We start from the raw sequence: 21244 nt of genomic DNA on the forward strand, positions 1-21244 counted from the left end.
TAAGGTCATTATTGACCCAACAATTAGCCCATGGTGGTCTCATACACCGTTTAAAATGAATTAAAATTACAGTCAAGATGTAAAGATAGACTTAGCTTTCTCTAAGTATTGTTAATATTATGCGACAAAAAACCCTGAGAGGAGGTGGAAGCGTACTGCTCCTCTCCTGCTGCCTGAGAGGTTAAATACGAGGTTGAGATAAACCAGACCACAAAGGGTTAAAACAGTTTGACAGTTTCCTTTGGTGGCTTTTTAATACATATAAATAGCTTGTTGTTTAAACACCTTGTCAAAGGTTGCTCATTTTTCCTCCTAACATGTCAACTTCAAGAACTGACTTGATGCTAAATATATACCACCCTTCGTCAAGTGCCATTGTAACCAGATACAACAGAATCAATATATTTAAACTGAGGAAATTTTAGTTTTTTTTATGAGCCTCTAACTTCAGCGAAACGCCAAATATTACATGAGAACAGACACGATGTAACAGCAAAACATCAATATTTTTGAAAGAGCATAATTTCATAGTTTATGTATTAGTATAAACACTTGGACCACCAGTCAGTCATTTATCTAATCAACCAAGACAAAAAAAACAACAAAAGCCACCTGTGCATTCTGTGCATTTGGCCATTGAGGCTACTGACACCTTCTTTATTCCAGCTCATCTCTGGCGGACTGACGATGGCACAAATGGCCATCATACTACCACCGAAAGACCTGTATGGCCTGTACCACTCTACCATCACATGTAATGTTAATGGGCTTCATAAAAGCCATGACTGCCTTCTGTTCTCCTCCGTAAATTGGCCTCTTTTATACACATACATAATTACAGGTTATAGATATAAAAACGCTATTTCAAGGAATCAAGAACATTGAGTAAACATTTGCAGCTGCTTTTCAACAAATACAATTATTCTCTTATCTTGCTTTGCTCACTGGCTATGTTGTGTTATTTTTGTGTTTCGTTTTAATGCTTGCCATTGCACGACCTTCACACTTGAGGGTTCGCTGTTAGATGAGACGTCTGGTGAGATGAATGAATGAATTATTTGAATTAACTTAAAGCACTGAATGTGAAAATCCAAATGTGGATGCCTTGCTACTGACCTGTAGCCTCTCAATGATGTTTCTGTAGTCTTTTGAGGTGGTAATGCCAGAGTCTCGTCTGGAAGTGTTCTTAGCAGATAGCCTCCAGTTCAGGATGCTCTTCTGCACAACGTTATTGGACTTGACGAACAGGTTGTTCACCTGGCTGTCCAGGTCGACTGGGATGGCAATCGCTCTGCTCTTGGCTAGACAGAGGCCAGAAAGTAGATGTAACAGGTGCCGCAATGCCTTTTTTTTTTAATCCTCAAAGCTTTGAACAGAAATTGGTGGTCGGTGTTAGTCTAATATCTTACCCACGTCGGAGAGCACTTTGATGCAAGCCTCTACTGAGGCCTTCTGGACAGGGTTAAGCCACTGGCAGTGGTAAACCCGAAACACTCCCTGAAGCAGTTGAACAAAAACTGGCTGACGAGTCTACAAGACAGAGACAAATTATTTTGAAAAACATAATAATAAAAAAAAAAAGGGTGAAGAAAACAGGAAGACACACACTGTATTGATCAGATGGAAGCAAAAAAAAAAAGAAGAAAGAAATGTGAATACATATTCAAGGACCAACAGAGTGACTATTGTGCTCCCTCACTCAGTTGAATTCATAACCCTGTCTGTGGTATACATGGCAATGCGAGGATACTATGACAACTATTGCGAAGGGGTCAACAGCCTCATTAGGCCAACTGTTCATAATCATATGCTTCCCAAGATAACACACCAAACCAGTGTAGCACAGAGAGTATGACTGATTTCTACCTGGCCACAGCCCTACAGTACAATAAATACCTCAGACATCTTTCCAAGAATGGCTGCCTGTTATGAGAAAAAAAAGTAAAGGTTCTCAGAAAGTGGAAATGCTTACATACAAAGGAAATCAACCATTTCTGCTGGAACCAACTTGAAACAAAAAAAAGCTTCACAAAACGGTAGCAGGGGATCAAGTGGGCGACTGTATGTGATGCAAAACCACAAAGTTGCTGCACAATACATTTGGAAATCTATGAAGGGTAGTGGTCATGACTTATTGAGAAAGCTGTGGGCGACAAGACACAGCTACAAAACTCTAAGAAACTGAGTGACCACATTGCATCAGTACATCATCTGCACGATGTCCCAGCAAAACCTTGTGCAACACACCCACAGATCTGGGAAGAACAGAGTCTGTGTGCTGACTAAGCTATGAAAATATATAAACCCACACAGTGAATGCATCTTAACATTCAGAGCCTGCTGATAAGGAACACACCCAAAGGTTGGGAACCAAAATTTGGGTTTAGAGTTACCATTACTTACATACATATGACGAGCCATCTATGCAAAGGGAAGAACGTCATAATTTATGCATTTTTTTAAAGAAATAAACTGGAGGATCAACATGACTTGAGAATTCACAATTACAAGCCTGCTTGGAATATGTATTACAAATGCTAGTCCACATTACCTGCAGGCTTGTGCTCTGGTCTGAGAAAGGAGAGCTGAAGAAACATGTGACAATGCTCATGACTGTCTCCGTCACGTAACGCTCCAGCATGGTATCCGCATGCTTCCTGTCACTGGTGTTGTTGCACACCTAAGCAAGGACAGAATAGATGTTAGCATGACGCAGAGCCACTGGACCGCACTTCCTGCACGTGGGCAACAGGTAACGCATGTTCACTGCATCCTGTGTTGACAAAAATCACCGTAACACGTGACGTAAACAAAGCTTTCTCTACATATCGATCACAGTGTCAAAAGTGTTGCGGCTTACCCTACAAATGTCCACCAGGAAGTTCTCAAACAGCTTCCACATATGGTTGGACGTATAAATCTCCTTCATCTCCACCTCTGTGTCCACGTAACAGTGGTTTAGGAAGTTGATGTAGGCAATTTTAATCTGTTAGGATCCAAACAAATAAAGATAATTAGGATAATCCAGGCATTTTTAGTGCATTTGTGTCCAATCCTGTTCTGGGTCAGTTCAACATTGAAATAGGTTTGATTTTCACAAGTGAAACTACAATATACTGTCATCCAGTACAGAACTCCTACATGGTTTACCAACTTCTTTGTTGTTCTTAATCTCCCCTTTGTGTTCTCGTTTCACTAGACTGTGCCAAGCAGGTACTTCTGATGAATAGAATGATACAACATACTGACACCCGCCTCTCTTTAGAGATAAAAGATATGTGCAGCCTGCACTTTAACTTCATTAAAACAAATTTGTTTCAGTGCACAATAATTCGGAATACATCTGAATGAAGTGAAAATGAAGACTTTTGATTTATACCTCAGGAATACAGTCTTCATGGGTGACGACGCGTACAATATCATCCAGCGGTAACAGGGAGTTGCACTTGATCTCAGTGTAAACGTTCTTGCCCTCAGTGCAGACAGCCAGCAGTTCAACCAGGTGGATGTGGTACATCAGGGGGCTGTTTTCGTCCATGCGATCCCGCTCTGAACGCATCATCTGGACTAAAGTCTGGAAAGACGCACGATCGTTGTAGAAGACCAGGACATCCTCACCCGAGTTGACCAGCTGTGTCGGAGAGAGTAGAGAGTGAAGTGTAACATCTTGTAAATATAGTACAACTGTCACCGTAAAACCTTATATTGCAAATAGTATCACCGCTATCTTCACTGATATTGTGAACACCTATCTTACTGCTTTGGTTGGAATCAACAAAATAAATCTCATGGAACAGACCTCGGCCATGACAATGTCCTGACACTTCTTGATGAACTTGTTCTCAGCCTTGACGATGGTCTGCAGGAACTTGAGATATTGGACGTGCCGACCATGTGTCTCAGTACAGTGGACAAAGTGCTGAACTACACGCTCGTTGATCTCACTGCACAGCTGGAAGTTGTTCATGAAGATGTGCTGCATGGTAACGGCCTCTAGGATCTGAGAGAGTGGAAAAGAAAGAGAGACTCATTTTCCCGCAGTGTATCAAAACTCAGTACCTATGAGTAGGCATTATGAGATGCCTGTGATACTCACCCCTGGGTTAAGGAATAAGTTGATATGTTTGTGAAGAAGAGTCTGGTTCTGTTGGTTTCCTGCACAGAAGTTCTGCAGGAACTCGTGAGCCAGTTTCATGATCTCCTGCATTCGAACATCCTCACCCTGGTGCAGATAACACAGACTTTCTTTTTATTTACATTACATTAATGGGAAACTGCAAGTGAGTAGAAGCCTTAAAGCTTCCTTATTATTCTGCATGCAGTGCAATATTTAGATGGAGTGTTGCACCTTCTCATAGGGAATCTGCAGGAGTTCTAGCACCACACTGTGAGCTCCCATGTTCCTCAGCAGCCTCTGTTGCTGTTTCTTGCTCTTCTTGCCTGAGCTTCCCTCCTGAACACACAGCTTACTGAGGCGCAGCAGGATCTGAACAAACACAAGAGCAGGACTTAAAATCACAAGCAATAAGCCACAAATATTCAAATATATATTAACATACAAACAAGTATACCTCTTTTACAACTCTGTAGTTGTAGGTGCTGGTGCTTTCTGATTTCTTCTTGTCTGAACCAGGTGAATCCCCCTATAAAACAAGGAGGAATAATAAGTCCTTGCAATAATATGCCCCTTTAAATTGAATCTATATGAATCTCATATTATGTACCTTCTTTTTGTTGTCAGACTCTGATGGTCCATCTCCATCCATCCCATCTTCTCCTTGTCTCTTGTAAACCCACAGTTCAGACTTCTCTACTATAGACCGCAGCTGGTCCAGATCTGACTTGATCTGCTTGTAGTTATCTACATCCTGACTGGTCACCAGAAGCTGGACCTAAATCAGGTGAAAAATGCAGGTTTACGTAAACTCCAACTTAATTTCCAGGTATTTAGTACATAGTGTTGCAGTATAATGTGTATAAAGCTATGAGTATCATCTTAGATTAGTGCCTGGTTAGATATTAAAATGAAGGGTCATGTGTGGTATGACTTACTTGTTTGAAGGCCATGAGGACCTCCTGCCTCTGGCTGAAGTGTCTGAAGAGCAGGTGAAGCGCTCCAGACACGAGGGGTGGGTAGTCATGCATGGTCAGGTGCAGCAGGACCCTTAAGAAAGTGCGACCACCGTGGTCATCCAGGTCTAGTGGAGTGTTCTCCTCACTAAACAAAAATCACAAAATCTTTACCTTAGTTTACTTAATTACAATGGCAACGTGCTTTGAGTTATTAACAGCCACAAATACTAGAAACCTATGGATTACCTTCCTCCAAAGATCCCCTCTGCCTGTTCTTCAATGTTCTCAAAGTCAAAATTCCCTACAATTAGTTAAAATAAGTCAGTTTTATTATGTATATGGGACATAACTGTAAATAATACATTTCACATTATCAGAAATCAAATGATTTCCTACCTGGCATCTGACCTGGAAGATTATTGGTTCCATTCTGACTGGCATTGGTTTCTCCTTGTTGGTTGTTCTCATCAAACTCCCGTTTGAAAATACAGAGCAGGCAGGATATCCTGTAGTCTAGCCGTACGTTCAAAATGAACTAAAGGAAAAGAGAAAATGTTACAGCATGGACTGAGGCTTTGGCTTCAAGGGGGAATCAGTTTCCTTGATGTGCTACCTGCAGTATCTCAATGATCTTGAGCTTCGTGTCCATGACCATAATGTCTTCCCTCTCCGGTTCAGTCTGAGTTTTAGCCACATCTCCCTCAGGCTGATGAGTTGGCGTGGTGGGCAGCAGGCCGCCTCCTCGCAGCACCACCTGGGTCATCAGCTCCCCAACTCCATGGATGGACTTCATCACATTACTGCCAGCTGCAGTACATGCAGAGACAGGTCGATATTCAAATCAACAGCAGTGAGGAATAAGTGTATGAAACGAACGTACTTGCTTTTACTCATTTAAAGAAGTGAACACTTTGTAAGATGATTAAAAAGTATCTTTAAGAATGTATTTTTTATGTATTTTACTGACTCAAATATACTTTGCAACACACGAGTAGTTACTAATATATCAATAGTATCTCAGTGTCATGCATTTGGCTTTTTAATATAGTTCTATAGACATGTAATTGTGATTGTGCTTTTGTTTAAATTACTTGCAGGTATTGTATGTGTACATATTTGAGAAAATTAGAAATTAATAAGTGTTTAACTGAATACATATTGATGCACAGTAAAGCAAGTTAAGCGGAAGAGACAGAATTTTTACCTTTGGTTTCCTCTCCCTTCTCAATCTTGTTGATGGGGTAAATGGTGCTGACATGAACACAGTCTAAAATGTTCAGTAAAATCTTTGTCAGTCGAAGCAGGTCACTGAAGTTGTAGAAACCGAAGTATATAAGGTTCCTTGCCAGGTTCACGACCTACAAAAAGAAACATCCAACTTACAATTCACAGTTTAAAGACTCCAATGTGAGCTCTCATTTGCTCATACCATGCACAAAGAAGCATTACCTCAAAGGTAAGCTTGTTTTTCTCCTTGTCAGAGAAGGGAATATTCTGCGACACCACCTCTCTCAGGTAATTCTCCACAAAATCCATCGTGAGGCAGAACCGCTCTTTGATCTCATCTCGGGTTGTTTCATCGTTGTCATAGCTTGATAAATAGAGCAAAACAAGGTCTGAGATATGCTGTGGCATCTTTGGAATGCAAATAACTTTAAAGTGTTCAAAAAAGGAGCTCACTCATCAATAGCGATTTTAGAGGGAATCTCAGACCACAGACGAGCATATTTGACGGGTGTGACCTGCTCCTGAGGGTCACGGTCCACGTGCATGTGCAGCATTAGACGGCAGAAAGACGCTCGCAAGTCAAAGGGCAGGTCCTCATCAGACATAGAGCGCAGGATCAAATCCACGTCCAGCTGACCAGAGATCTTGTTGATGGCCAGGTACTGACGGTCCAGACACATTCGGGCAAAGAGATTCAGCTGGCACCTGGGAGGAAATATGTGAGTAAATTGTTATTCATTCCCATTGTTCAAAACTACACTATACTCATATTCATGAGCCTTGAATTTTACGTTGTACTTCACAGTGATGTTTTCAGAAAATGTTCATGTGATTAGGCATTCAAAAATAAAGGCAGAAGTGTAGCGTAGAACTTTAAATTCCAAATTGATTATGGACTATTTGAGCATGACACATGGCTATTAGGGGTTTTATTGTACTTTACTAATTTGCAGAATTAATGAAGTCATTCTAATGTGATCTTACAACAGTGTATATGTATATATGTTTTAACTTGTATAAACAAAGACATTTCACCTGTAGTAGCTGACCACCTCTTGGTCCTCCTTCTGGCCCTCCTTTGCATCTTGGGCCAATTCCCGGACGCTCTTACTCCGGATCTCCTTACAGTTGTCTTTCCAGAACAGCCACACCTCCTCTTCATCTTCTGCCTCCATCGGGCTCTCCCCATTTGTCGTCACCTCAACTTCAAACCTCGACAGGACCAATCTGGTGAACAACACGTTTTTTTAGTTTTTTTTCCAAGCGCTCATGTCAGTTTAGCAAATGCTAATAATTGACTAAAATAATGAGCTCACTTAGTTTCAATGAGGATGTCAGCATTGCTAGAGTCCAGCACTGCATTGCAGATGAGCTCCTGCGTCACAGGGATTGACTTGCTCATGGACACACAGAGATCTGACAGGTAGTCCAGAAACCTGGGCACAGGTAATAATGCATGAGATATTTTTCAAAGGCACTGGGGGATAAAGGTTAAGAGATATGCATATCAATTTCGAATTATACACAGTCCTACGTCAGGAAGTCAAATGAGTGTATTGAAATACTAATGGTGACTCTCTCTGTCTCAGCCCAAACTGTGAAGGCCTCCTGTATTCTGGATGAGCCTGACACATGTGTCATTAACAGCACTTGGCATGACTTAAACACAAGTACACACTCAGCAAATTACCAGCAGTGCCAAGGTCATGCACAAGCAGTTCCACTCATACGGCACACATTTGACTACATTTACATAGATTATCATTCCTGTGGAGCTGTTACACAAACAAATCTGACCCAAACTGGCCACAGCGGCTTTTTCTAAGCCAGTACAATGGTAGCAGCCTGTCTCGCCCCATAAGCCTCACCTCGGCTCCCGGTTCTTCCTCACGAGAGTGACAAATGTGTCTATCTCTGCAGCAGTGATATGTTTCTCCAGCAGCTTCCGGTTGTTGTGGAGCAGAGCTGTTATTGTGTCTTCTGCCAACACATCATACCCAATCTGCTTTTGCATGAAGCGAAATTGTTTGGCTATGTATTCCTGGAACAAGGATAAAAGGTGGTGGGATAATTGCTGCAGAGAAAATGCAAGCAGTATCAGAGTTCAGAGTGGAGTTGTAGTGCGCAACCTACTTGGTTCTTCCTGTAATCCTGCTGGGAATGACGCAGCACTCTGTAGCAAAGCCTGCAAATATGTCTAAACGGTGCGTGGCGCTGGTCTCCGAGCTCCTCCAGCCGCAGCATGGGGCCATCCCCGCTGTCTGTGAAAGGGGCTTGGAGAAGTTTGAAAATCTGCAAAGGTAACAGGCAATTTTAATCCAACGAAAAATGTGGCTCCACAAAAATGTAAACCAGTGCAGAAAATGTCACAAAGGATTATGGCCGACCTGTTTAAGGATATTTTGCTCTCTCATGAGTTTCTGTCTTTCTCTGTTGGGTTTGTTAACCATGATCTCCAAAACATCCTGCCCGCTGTTGGGGATGTCCACCACAAAGAAAACTAGATCTTCCAGGAGCTTGGTCACAAACCTGGAGATTGTACAAGCGAGAAGAAATAAAAACACATGCAGTACAACTCAGCAACAACGTTTGGGGACTTGAAATCAGAATTTGTTTAAGACATTAAGTGAGTATTTCAGGGAAATGTATTTATGTAATAAATATTTACAAATAAATACATAGTATCAGCATATATAGTATATACATAAAACCTAATAATGTAAATAATCCCTACCTTCTTTCATTCTGAGTAATGGTACCCTTTTCCAGCTTGCCAGCAATGGACGCCAACACTTTACTTGCATCATTAGCAAAGTCTAAATCGCGCACTTCTGCTGGCGGCACTGGAACAATAGCAAAAGCTTCCTTGTCTTCTTTTACTGCTGATGTTCCAATCTGAAAAAAAAAAAAAAAAAATCTCTTGAAAATCTCAGAAAGCCGTTTTACACACGTTGACTAACCGATCAGTTACTCACCCTTAACATGACAGGTTTCTCCTCCTCTTTGTCAATGGGGTTGTTGGTGCTATGAACCCAGGTGTTGGTGCACAAGTGTCTTAGCCTGACATAGGAGCTCCTAAAAATAACAGAGAATTGAGATGATGACGTAAAATGCAAATAATAGAAACTGCATGTTAAACTGACAAAGGACATGGTGCCATAGTGCTTCACAAATCTGACCAGTTATGGAGGAGTTAAATTGCTTTATCCTTGTATGACCCTGAATGGCCATAAACAGCAATAAAGCCCGAAGAAAATTGTGTTTTTAGAAGTGAAAATGCTTTTGACTAGTTCTATTTTTTTTTTGACATGTATTGCTTAAGATGGCCATATCCTTTGGTTCAATATTCAATATCTCATCATTTATTTGTTTTTGTTTTTTTGTTTTTTTTTGGGGGGGGGGGGGGTAATTTATACATTTGTTGTGGAACCACTCCGAAGATAAACTTAAGGAGGCTTTACAAACTAATCAAGACAGTCATCTCCACTGTTGGCTTGACACTCAAAACTTAAGCCACTACATACGCTTTCCACTGAAGCCACTCCCAGGCCAAGTTATAAACCACAACATATTTCACAATCTGAAGGGCTGAAGATCATAAATAACACCCCTGTGAAGCAGTGCCAACAAAAGCGGAAGAATATAAGCATTGCATAGATAAACATTTATTGCGCATTGTACTGTAATAAAGGTGCGCACCTAGTAAATTACTGTATATTACTACATGTTTTTTTTTCAATTGATGTTACTAAAAGTAACAAGCTGCCTGGGTAGAAAACTGGCTGCTTCCCATGCCTAACTCAGGCGTGTGAGTGGCATGATTACAGATTAGTGACCTGTACAGTATCATCTCTCCTCCATTAAGCACTAAACCTTTACACATAGTAACGACAGCCAGCATTCTCAAAGCATCCCGTCTGCTCCACGTGTGCATGTGAGCAAGCACGTGTGTGTCTGTGTGTGTGTGCGTGCGTCTGTGTGTGCAGTTTGTCAGGCCGTCAGCACGGACAGCAGACGCAGCCATATTCTTGGCAGGTATTACGCAACCGCCTACTGAAGCTAACAGGCTTACCTTTGTGTACCGGTTCTCCCAGGTATTAATCAGTCCCCTGGCTAAAGGTTAAGGGGCAGGGTTATTTCAGGTTGGATCGGGAGGTGCTAGCGGTAGTAGCCTGCACCGTGCAAACATGCACCTGACGACGTGACGCAATGGAGGCTTTGCTACAACGTGTGGAGGCCCTATTCTTATCTGATGCACTGTGACAAAGACAATTACGCTGCTGAAATTTTAGAACTACACCTTCTGTATCACACAACACTGTCAACAAGAATCGAGGAACCAAATACAGGCTCAATCGAATCATGACAAAGACTCTGCTTATTCACAAGTACATGGAATATGATATTGTGACTGAAACTGCAGAGGTTTTAACAGATTTTTTTTTTTTAAATAATCAAATTATGGATTTGATATAGCTCATTTCCCTTTGCCAGATAATGTGTTTGCGAGTGAAGGCAGTGTTTACACAACATCGGGTTTGTGGTTTTACCTCAGAAACACAACAAAGATCTTACATGGCATTTTGAAACTGAAAGTTATTCCCCTCCTGTGTACACTGTCAATGACTGACTGGTTGTCATACTGGGACTTTCCCAGCTCTACTTGGCAAGTATCATATGATGTGAAGACCCCAGTGTAAACACAAGCATGCACGCACGCACACACACGCACGCACGCACGCACGCACGCACGCACGCACGCACACACGCGCACACACACACACACACACACACACACACACACACACCTCAACAGTAAAACAAAGTTTTAACACTAAAATTTTCCTTTCAAGTTAAGGGGACCTGCCTGAATGTTCTCACAATGCAAAAATGTCCTCACAGCGGTACTTTTGAACAAAGAGTAGTCCAATAATAGAAATACATGCCACCCCCCTCCCACACACACACACACACACACACACCTCTCAACTATAAAACCAAGTTTTAACACTAAAATTTTCCTTTCAAGTTAAAGGGACCTGCCTGAATGTTCTCACAATGCAAAAATGTCCTCACAACGGTACTTTTGAACAGAGTAGTCCAATAATAGAAATACATGCCCCCCCCCCCTCCCCTCCCACACACACACACACACACACACACACACACGCACAGTTGTCATTGATTTCTTCCTAACAGTGTCTTCTCTTGCAATTTGTGATTCAACCAAAAGCCAAAGACTGGGCAACAATCTTTGTTTTGAATGACCAGTCAAACCGTGACGAGAACAAACAGGTGGTCACACAAACAAAATAGACCACACAAACGAAAACTGCTCCTTGTCCATAGCTGCAAAACCAAACGTGCGCATTACCTTAGAAACTCCCTTACTACAGATGCTGCAAATTCCCCTTCATACACATGAGTCAAATATTTACTTCTGTCACTGTCTGAATGTCATAGTCTTGACATCATTGTGGTTTTTTGATTAGACAATGTGACGTCTTAGTAAATATTTCCCCCGCACTTTGCAACATTTCCGGCGTTATTGTTTCCTCTTGAGGGGTCTTTAACATCACCTGTCAGATTGTTTTATTCACTTCTTCGCTGTCTTGAACCTGTTAGTACAACAATGTTGTGACTTCATAATATCTTATTCTGACTTTGTGCAGTTGCAGGTAGAGAAAAGCACTTTTTTTTTTTTATGTTTGTATAAATATTTTGTGATGTCTGAATATTGGGTGAATTTTTTTTAGTAAATTCAGGAGCTCCAGAGAAGGTATTCCTAGTATGCATGCGTGTGCTTGAGATTATACCTGGGCACCATGGAGTCCCCGCCTCTCAGAGTAGTAGGGTCCAGTTCAAAGATGGAGGAGATATCCATGCCGTCAGGAACAGGCACCAGAGAGTACATGATTTTCTCCTGTGGGGCCCGCAGGCGGCCTCTTAAAGCTTCGTTATCTGCATCCAGCTAGAGGGTGAAAATATGCAGTGAGCGAGAGCTGGCTAGAAACTGCAGTGAGAAACAGAAAAATTCGTAAAAAACACTGATAAAGTATATAATTCCACCACAATGCGGCACAGATGTGTGATTTCACAAAGAAGTGAGAACTAATTCCTGATGGAAGTTGTGCAAATCTGCTTCAGTGATCACTACAGATTGTTGGGCCATGTTGGCACATGTTATGATCTACAAGTATAGAACATGCAACATCCCTGGTGAAGCCATTAACAACAACACTGCCACCTAATGGTAATTTCCTTACAGACATGCATCAACTGAGATGACGGCATGGTGACACTCTGTGGTAGTAATCTAGCGCTACTGAAATTAAGGAACACACAAACTGGATTAAAGGATTTGTTGATCATTAAGGCCAAAAGAGAGACTGGAAAACAAAACAGCAAAGACTGCGCAATCCATGACATGACAAGGACACATTTTTGAGGTACATTGCTGCAGCCAAGTAAAGATTATATGACAGTACCTGGAAATTAAAGGGTGTAAAGTCCACCACCTAGAGCAGGAAGCAAAGATCCAGCACAGGTTTTAACAGATAAGATCGAGAATAGTGGGGAAACCAGCATGACGTTGTGGGCACTCAGAGAGCGAGAGATCAGGCTTACTCACCGAGGACCGCTGTTCAGCACTCTCCTCCTCAAAGTCTGCATTCACCTGAGAAACAATTGTCAAACGTCCTCTTCAGTATCATTCATTACATATTGTGGTTCCTGCACTGTGCATCAAACATCCCTGTATGTCTATACCACATTGCTCTACACTGATCATGTCAAGAGCACTTGATTTAAATGATTTAAATTGCAATGATATATATACAATGTTTGTAGTCTCTCTATTTGTTGTTTGTTCTTCCAACTGTTGCTCATGTGGTAATTGTTAAATTGTTGGGTTCCCCTCTATAATGTTGTGGGGTTCTTTTGTAAAGGGCCTTACTATGTTAAGTGCCCTGAGATGACTGAAGATATGATCTGATGCTGTATAAATAAAATTGAATTGAACTGAGAAGGTGAAGAAGTTGAGACACACCTCACCCATCTCGGCAGCCAAATACCACCCTGTGGCCAAATGTTTAAACCTGAACAGGCTGTTCCAGTAGCCTGCACCTCCCCTGCATGGGTCATGGTGGACCACCTGGTAATGGCAAAAAGACATGGACAGAAATTACAAAATATCATCATCTATAATGTGAAGCAATGTAAACAACATTATGTTTCAAGGTTGGAGCGCTGCACTTTTAAAGGCATTCGGCTTTTTGTAATCGACTTGTTAAAGAACAATGAATGAGTAACACAAAAAACAGAATCAGCGTTTATCTTCAGAACACATTGTTCTAACCTCCACTTCCCACAGTGCTTTGCTGCTGGTGGCAGAAGTTGCAGACTGCCGACCAGTTGTTCTCAGAAAAACATGCTGCTTCTTCCTGTGGTCATCACAAGTGAGAAACTTCTCCTGCTCTGCGTGGAATAACCGCACAACATCACCCTGCAGTTACAAACAAACATACATGCATGAACAATGAGTTGCAGTTACACATGACAATATTTTTATTTGCTTGATGTTAATTGTATTGGTTATCTCAAATACCATGTTTTCAGTGTTTTAGTTTGTATTATGTTCTAATGTGCCTTATTTGTAGCCAGTTAATGAATTTGCATGTAAATATCTGTGAACATTGTTTACTGTAATACAAAAGTGTGATGGTACCTACCCCTTTAAGTATTGTTTCCTTGTTGTCGCTCCATTTCATAAACAGAACAACTTTCCAACTTGTGTTGCAATTCACAGAATTAACCTGAAGGACAGAGAAGTCTGTGAATACCTTATAGGGCATGTACTTTTATCTTGGATTTTAATGTCCTCTCAGCAACGTGTTTCATATTCCACTTTAATGAATATTAATTCATTTAAGAGATCGTATGTACCTCATTGCACCCTGGGTTGTCAACTAGCTGGTGGCTGCTGGCATGTAGAGGCTGTCCAGCATTCACAGGGTTAAGGACGACTTTATCTCCAATTACAACCTGAAGGAGCAACATGAAATGGAACATTCAAATGTGCATTTGTTTTCACCATTTTTCAGAAAAAAGAAGAGATAGATTCCCCTTCCTCAAAGGGGGGGATCCCTGTAAGTATGAAAGATCTGGTTACAGTGGATGATGCCAGCATCTAGGTGAGCACTAGGTGGCGGTGTAGACCACGTTGTGGGTAAAAGGACTGGACCAGACAGAGCATCTGTATGCTATCCTATATTAAGCTTGAGCCTTGACAGAAGTTTAAGAACAGTCTCTCAACAAGTTTATTAATAGATATTCATGTTTATCTGAAACAATGGAAACTAATTGCCATTGTAAGTACTGTAATTATTCCATCTGACAAGTAGCGGACATCCGTTCCTCAATCACTACACAGCTCACAGCTTCTCCTGTCATTGCCGCTGACAAAGACACTGGTGTCCGATTTAATCTACAAGCTTTGCACTGGGGCTTGTTCCTACATAGGTAGGACAGATCAAATGCCGAGGACAGATTTCCCCAAAGGGATTAATGAGGTGAAAATTTAATTGGCCAATTAGCCAGCTTAACTTTATCAGCTTCCATCAGCTACCAGTAAAAACTGCAGCAGGAGCAGCAGACATGGTGTCCATGCGGTGTGTTCTGTATACAATGCCGTATCTTATTTCCCAAAAAAAATACTCCCAACAATTCCGCATTGCACTTCAACAATGCTCTTGAAGTCACAATAGACAAAAAAAAAAAAAAAAAAAAAAATCAAAAATCGAATCAAGTATTCTGCTTCTGTTTCTTTTCAGAACCTAGCAGCTATGTACAATGCCCTTGATATAACTGGACAACTGACAGTTCAGTCAGAGATTCAGCAGTGTTGTGCCGAGAGCAGTTAATGTAACCTCGAGCCACTGTAGCCTCGAGCAGAAGTGAGGAGTAGGCAACAAGTACGTTTTGGTAATAAAGATTTTTCTCTTTTTCAACTTGTAGACTTGTGACACTGACTGCAGTTACGTCACTTGAGTCAATGCATCGGAGGTCATGTAGCTCCCTCCAGACCCACCAACAGCTTGAAACAACTTTTCATATGCTGTATTTCAAAAGACCTTTAAACAGATGTTGAGGCCTAAAATCAGTGGATCTTCCCATCAATTATCTTAAAACTAATTAACAATATTATTTAAATTGTATTATTATATGATCTATCATTATTCAACGCAATGTATCAAATAAACCCACTAGTTGACCCAATCCCTTAGCTGCCCGACATTATCTATTTATGCAACTGAGCTGGTAAAATGCAGGTGAGCTATGATGGTGCAAACACACCATTGGGAGCTTTCAATAAATATAAATGTTGACCAGGTAATAAAACAACACTGAAACATGAGCATGTGAAAATGCGCCTTTCTGCTGTCTGTCCCAAACAAACGGCTGAGTTTTTGTTGACACTGGGAATGCGCTGTGTCTCATCGAGCCACAACAGATATCTTAAAAAGACATATATCCATCAGTTTGTCAGCAGTTCCTCATGCTTGGTGAGCTGCGCATTACAGAGTAAAAAGGCAGGAGCCTGAAGTGATGCTCAGATTTCACTATCGGCTCTCTCGCTTAAATGAGTTAATTTTGTCTTATAACAACCAGCAACATGCGAGTCTGGAGACTTCTGTTTTCAAACCCCTTGAAAAGTCTAAAAATATATCCTTAATTTGTCCTTTTGAGCATAATTAACTTCAATCCCACGCCCTGCTCTACCCACACTGTCTCCCAGGGATCTCAGCTTGTAGAAAGGCTGGATGTAAAACCAGGATCCCTCGTTTCCTGCCGAGTCCAGAGTCACCCTCATGGCATTCTTCTCCAACAGCGCAGGTAGGCGCTTGTTCACCGTTAGGTATTTATTGCTTTTCAAGTGCAGCAACTGTTGGGAAAAACAAGACACACAGGTACAATACATGGTTACAGGCCACACAGTTGCTATCAATGAGATCAGTCATGCAAGAATTACACAGTTTGGAACAAAGATAGAAAGACTGTCACAAAAGGACCCAAGGGAGCACTTCACTGAAAATATGCATCTCTGGAACTGTCTGGTGTTTTTGTGTCTTCCCCAGTTTATACAAGTATATGATATCGCCAGTCCAAAAATGTAGCTGGTGACCTCTGTTGCAGCATAGGATCCCCCAACTTACAGTTCACAGTTAACCCTGCACTGCCCACCATAATCTATTACCACTTGAATCATAAAGGCATGTGAATATATTTGAGGCCCACGACAGACTTAATTAAATGCTCAGCTCAGTCCTACGGAGTGATGCAAAATGGTGCTGAGACAGCATAACGGAGTTGACATTTTCATAAATCTATGTTTAAACTGATTTCCTAAGGCAAACCCGGAACCAATCAGTGCTCACCTTGTTCCTGAAATGACAGATCATTGCAACTAGGACATCCTACTCCGTATATACTGTCTCCCTTGTGCATGCCATAGAGGGAATGCGTTGCTATTCTTGGTTTCAGATTATCTGTTTCCTGGGTGCAAAGCATTCCTTTGCAATGAGCAAAGCAAGATAAGACCTTACAGTGGGCAGCTTTATAGCACATCTTTGTGCTGTAGGTATTCAAAACTCCTCCCTGAATTGAACAGAATTATGGTGTCATATACCGTGCTAAATATTGCTGCAGGTCTATTAAGCAAAGCACCTTATCTCATAGGTCCCTGAACGCACCTGAATGACATTTCCATACTGGATGACTGTTCCCAGCAGCTTGCGGTTTTCAGACTCATTCTGCTTCTTCTCAAGGTCAGCAGCATGCTAAAACACAGAGCAGGAGACAGAGATGGAAACACGCACTCTGTCTGAACTGAAATTTTTCAAATGATCAACAAAACAGGACAGAAATTAAGATTTCTGGAGATAATGACGTGCGTCTTACATGAAGTTTAGTGAGTAGAACTGTGTCAGTCGTACTGTTGCCTCCAGGTTTGGCTGCTTTCCAGAACTGTTTCTGTGCTGAGTATCTGTTCATAGGGCACAGTTTGAAAAGGCAGTCTGGGGGGAAAAAAAACAAGAAAAGGGAAAAAGTCAAATGTCCTCATTTAGCATTAAGGCGAGTCTCCACACATACCTAGCAGCTTGACCACAGCAAGCAGCAGAATGTTTCCAAACAAAGCAACGTTTTGGGAGAAAATGAAACCATGTGAACAGTTTTGCACAAGCAATTGCAGGGTACTCCGTTGATCCCCAGCATGAAAAATGTGAGTGTGTAACTGTGAGGCTACATAGAGTGTAAATTTAAGCATTTGAGATTCAGTACGACAAATTTGGGTTAAATTTGTAAAACAAGAGAAGATCAGTCTGCATTACTCTGACCTCATACACTCCTGAACTTGTTTTAAAATACTAAAATGTCTCAGCCTGGACCCTCCTCATCTGAGTTTGTTGAAGATGTACAGCAGGCTATTGTATTAATGTTACAGCAGGAATGATAAAAACGTTGCCCCACTGGCAGCAAGTGTTACAGATAAACGTCCCGTCCTGGCAACAACTCACCAGATTTCAATGAAATATTCATGTTCTGCAGAGGATGATGCCTTGTTTACATTGTCTCCTGATCAGTTATTAAACAAGCTACTATTAATCACAAAGCATATTTAAAACCTGATCAATGGAAGAATGACAGAATATCAAATAAAAACATTGTGGATTAACAAAGACAGCAGCTGAGCCTGCTAATAAGCATCGTTAATACTTTCAGACAAACCATTCAGTCAGTAAACACTTTGTGACAAAACATCATCACATACATTAAACTTTAATAACAAAAGTCTGGTTGACTTGCTCTGTCCACCAATATTACAGCTGAAGACAGTTGTTGGAGGTGATACTAAGGACAATACTCTATAATATGAAAATGTGTAAAGTTCATTAATTCACTTTAATAATCTATCAGCTATCTGTCAACTGTGTTAATTATCTGTAAAGATAAATGCTTTGGGTTAAAAACCCATTTTATGTGATCGACTTACAGAGAGCGAGCTAATGCTAATGGTTGTTCACGTTACCATTACTTCAGACTAAATAGTCAATCTCTCAAAAACAGAAACACGCCCTGTTTTTTTTTTTTACTTTAATCTGGTCAGATTGAGTCACATACTAGAAACAGACACTCCATCCTCTATAGTATATTTACCGCACTGTATATGTGAACTGGTACAGGAGACCTGAGGAGCTGTAACTGTGGTAAAAAATAGCCACTGGCAGCCTCTGTTGGAAATGCGGCCAATGAAAGACAGTCCAGGGATTATCCATCATGGAGCATGAGTGGAAGGAGGAAGACAGGAAGGGAGGAGGTCAAGGACCAATGAAGAAAATGGGGCACTGGGAGAACATCTGTGAGCAAATAAGGTTATGGAGAAAAGAAAAATATAATCTGGGAGGAGTTTGAATTCCATGGGCAGGTGGTAGGTTTAGAGCATAAAAATGCTAAATGATGGGAGAAGTAATGTAGGTTGATTAAGGGATTTCCTAAATCCTTTTTCCACTGCTCCAACAATGAAAGAGGCAAAAAAAAAAAAAAAAAACAGACAGAGAAGTAAAATAGTAACACGATAAAGTCACCAATAAGAAATAAACTTGAGGCAGATTTTTTTTTTTTTTTTTTATTCAATATCACTACGCTCACTTATTTTTCCAATGGCTAATTAAAGTGTTTTAACTTTGTAGTTGAAGTGCTAAATTAACTTTCTGAGTAATCCTGCGTTCAAACGGGGTCGTATGTACCGTGTACACGAGGAGTCCACGAGAACGGCCCCTCGTGTGGTATTGACGCCCGAGGAAAATGTTGATCTTTACAACGGCCAAACGCTGCAAAGCTCCGACCCCGTCTTCTAACACCAAACTCTGCAGTCATTGCAGCACACCTGCTCGACATTTAAGAAATGAACTGTAAAAAGCAGTAATCCGCTCGTTAACGGACCGGCGGACATCACCGCTTTATTTAACAGAATGTATGCTGCACAATCCAATTTATTTTAAGGTCCAAATTCTAAATGGTATGTGAGCGTCGGGATAGTAAATGCCTTTACACACCGGCGGCCTTTTTTTTTTTTTTTGGTGCAACTCATTTGAATGTGAATAAATTTGGAACTGTTGTTTTAGTCATTAGTAAACAGGACGCAAATTAATTTTTTTTTTTTTTTTAAAAAGCGACATTTTATTGTTTTCAGAAGGAGGTCGATTTATCTGATTGTCTGCGTTACGAATAAAGGCGTCAACCAATCACACTGTGAATTTCTGGTATTGTGACGTCACGAGTTTTTCCGCTGTGAAGAATATTCATTGAGATGCTGCATTTAAAGCCCACTTGCATCGGGATTTCAAGACCATCCCCAAAACATTCCTGGACTGACAGAGCACACAGCTTCATCCCTGTTGGTCAGCTCACCTGTCACAGCAAGTGTGACCCCAAAATACCCCCCCCCCCCCAAAAAAAAAATAAAAAATAAAAAAAAAATGCTGCTTTCCCAGATCGTTGGCCTGTCTGTCTGTCCAGCTGCCTGTATTGTGACCGACTGATGCGCTCTACGATACACAGTGCTATATCTTAGTATCCTATACCAGCCGTGTCGAATTTGAAAATATATTTTTGCCATTTGACTGAATTAAGAAATCCATAATTTCTTCTGAAGAATGAGCTGACGCAAATATATTTGAACTTTTTAGGAAGTCTCACAACAGTCACAAATTTGCATTGCTGCCAGTGTGGACATTTTTGATGCTTGATAGTTGCTGGTAGGTATCTCGCATCTTCATCATGCCCCCCTTCAGGCTACACATTTTAAGATCTTCCAGCTTTTTTCTTCAGGACATCCTCCATTTGATATATAAAAAAAAAAATGCATCATCACTACATCAGAGTGCCCAATTTGGCTTTAGTTTGAGTGGGTCTATGTCAATATCGAAAAATATTTGTGGGAAATACAACCCTTTTAACATTTTTTGATGCTTTCATATCCAAATGGATAACTGTCCAAATGTTTATGACTTGGTTTTGCATTATAGTGACTTTGAAAATTTCCAATATGGATTGATGTGTGTAAACTACTTTCCGCTTACTGCATACAGCGTGAACCAAAAAAGACAGGGTTTCTACATCGAATGCCCCCCCCCTCTCTCCCTGGAAAATTGCAGGTGGATCTCATAATTTTAATGACGGCCCCATTCCACTGAACCATCATTGAGCAATACCGGTGTGATAAGACACAATGGCAGAGCTTTGTAAGTGGAACATCTGTGTGTGACATGTCAAACTGCCAGCTGAGATGAGGAGAAAAATGTCATTCTCAAAACACAGACATAATCGAAAAACAAAAAAACTTTTAAAAAAAAATTGCTTCACCTATTTCAGAAATACTTGAATGCTGAATGTGAACTTCATGTTCTTCAATTTTGACATTGACTGACAGTAGACGAGAAGGATGACAGGAAAGTGAACTGAGCCAGCACTCAGAGGATTCACAGCAGATACAGTAGATTTCAACGTGGTTTTCACAGTTAAAAATAGTTGAATCAAATTCCAAAAATTACTGCAGCATAAACAATTTTTCTGCTGTAAGCAGAATACTGTAAACTCTGTATTTTACAAACATTCATAATGTCATGAAATTAAGGCCGTACACACCGCTTTCATGTCAATTGTCATGTATCGGGTTAGTTGATTTGCACACAAAAGAACAGTTACTTATTTTTCCTACACTGATCACAACCACTCTGTCTTAACTCTGACAATAGTTTTGGTTTCTTTGGTCCATGGTTTTGGGATGGTTGTCAGTGACATAAATGGACTGTTGCTAGTGGTTCAATTCAATAACATTGTGTTACTAAAAACAGTTGCCTGGTTACACTGGAGAAAAAAAAAA

General features: G+C 40.9%; 1 protein-coding gene across 8 annotated transcripts in view; it reads right to left on the minus strand.

Moving 5' to 3' along the window:
• Nucleotides 1–21244, minus strand: part of itpr1b (inositol 1,4,5-trisphosphate receptor, type 1b) — an 81688-nt gene that overhangs the window by 48885 nt on the left and 11559 nt on the right. For 5 of the 8 annotated variants that reach the window (XM_069162819.1, XM_069162487.1, XM_069162574.1 and 2 more), the window contains exons 4-38: nucleotides 17260–17375; nucleotides 17052–17138; nucleotides 16085–16243; nucleotides 14245–14343; nucleotides 14031–14114; nucleotides 13658–13804; nucleotides 13349–13453; nucleotides 12932–12976; nucleotides 12789–12818; nucleotides 12117–12271; nucleotides 9276–9375; nucleotides 9035–9195; nucleotides 8688–8829; nucleotides 8434–8592; nucleotides 8169–8341; nucleotides 7617–7736; nucleotides 7336–7527; nucleotides 6754–7005; nucleotides 6523–6664; nucleotides 6278–6431; nucleotides 5687–5880; nucleotides 5470–5608; nucleotides 5320–5374; nucleotides 5053–5218; nucleotides 4725–4892; nucleotides 4572–4643; nucleotides 4349–4486; nucleotides 4097–4222; nucleotides 3800–4000; nucleotides 3380–3631; nucleotides 2861–2986; nucleotides 2552–2680; nucleotides 2404–2421; nucleotides 1410–1530; nucleotides 1117–1301 (exon numbers count right to left, since the gene is read on the minus strand). In XM_069162819.1, the coding sequence (XP_069018920.1) occupies nucleotides 1117–1301; nucleotides 1410–1530; nucleotides 2404–2421; nucleotides 2552–2680; nucleotides 2861–2986; nucleotides 3380–3631; nucleotides 3800–4000; nucleotides 4097–4222; nucleotides 4349–4486; nucleotides 4572–4643; nucleotides 4725–4892; nucleotides 5053–5218; nucleotides 5320–5374; nucleotides 5470–5608; nucleotides 5687–5880; nucleotides 6278–6431; nucleotides 6523–6664; nucleotides 6754–7005; nucleotides 7336–7527; nucleotides 7617–7736; nucleotides 8169–8341; nucleotides 8434–8592; nucleotides 8688–8829; nucleotides 9035–9195; nucleotides 9276–9375; nucleotides 12117–12271; nucleotides 12789–12818; nucleotides 12932–12976; nucleotides 13349–13453; nucleotides 13658–13804; nucleotides 14031–14114; nucleotides 14245–14343; nucleotides 16085–16243; nucleotides 17052–17138; nucleotides 17260–17375 (4712 nt within the window). The remainder of the gene's footprint in view (nucleotides 1–1116; nucleotides 1302–1409; nucleotides 1531–2403; nucleotides 2422–2551; nucleotides 2681–2860; nucleotides 2987–3379; nucleotides 3632–3799; nucleotides 4001–4096; nucleotides 4223–4348; nucleotides 4487–4571; nucleotides 4644–4724; nucleotides 4893–5052; nucleotides 5219–5319; nucleotides 5375–5469; nucleotides 5609–5686; nucleotides 5881–6277; nucleotides 6432–6522; nucleotides 6665–6753; nucleotides 7006–7335; nucleotides 7528–7616; nucleotides 7737–8168; nucleotides 8342–8433; nucleotides 8593–8687; nucleotides 8830–9034; nucleotides 9196–9275; nucleotides 9376–12116; nucleotides 12272–12788; nucleotides 12819–12931; nucleotides 12977–13348; nucleotides 13454–13657; nucleotides 13805–14030; nucleotides 14115–14244; nucleotides 14344–16084; nucleotides 16244–17051; nucleotides 17139–17259; nucleotides 17376–21244) is intronic. The other 3 variants (XM_069162400.1, XM_069162318.1, XM_069162656.1) reach the window with 3 other exon arrangements.

Source organism: Embiotoca jacksoni, unplaced genomic scaffold (assembly GCF_022577435.1).
Source record: "Embiotoca jacksoni isolate LCO1_2020_lvr unplaced genomic scaffold, fEmbJac1.0.p SCAF_1, whole genome shotgun sequence".
Classification (NCBI taxonomy): domain Eukaryota; kingdom Metazoa; phylum Chordata; class Actinopteri; family Embiotocidae; genus Embiotoca; species Embiotoca jacksoni.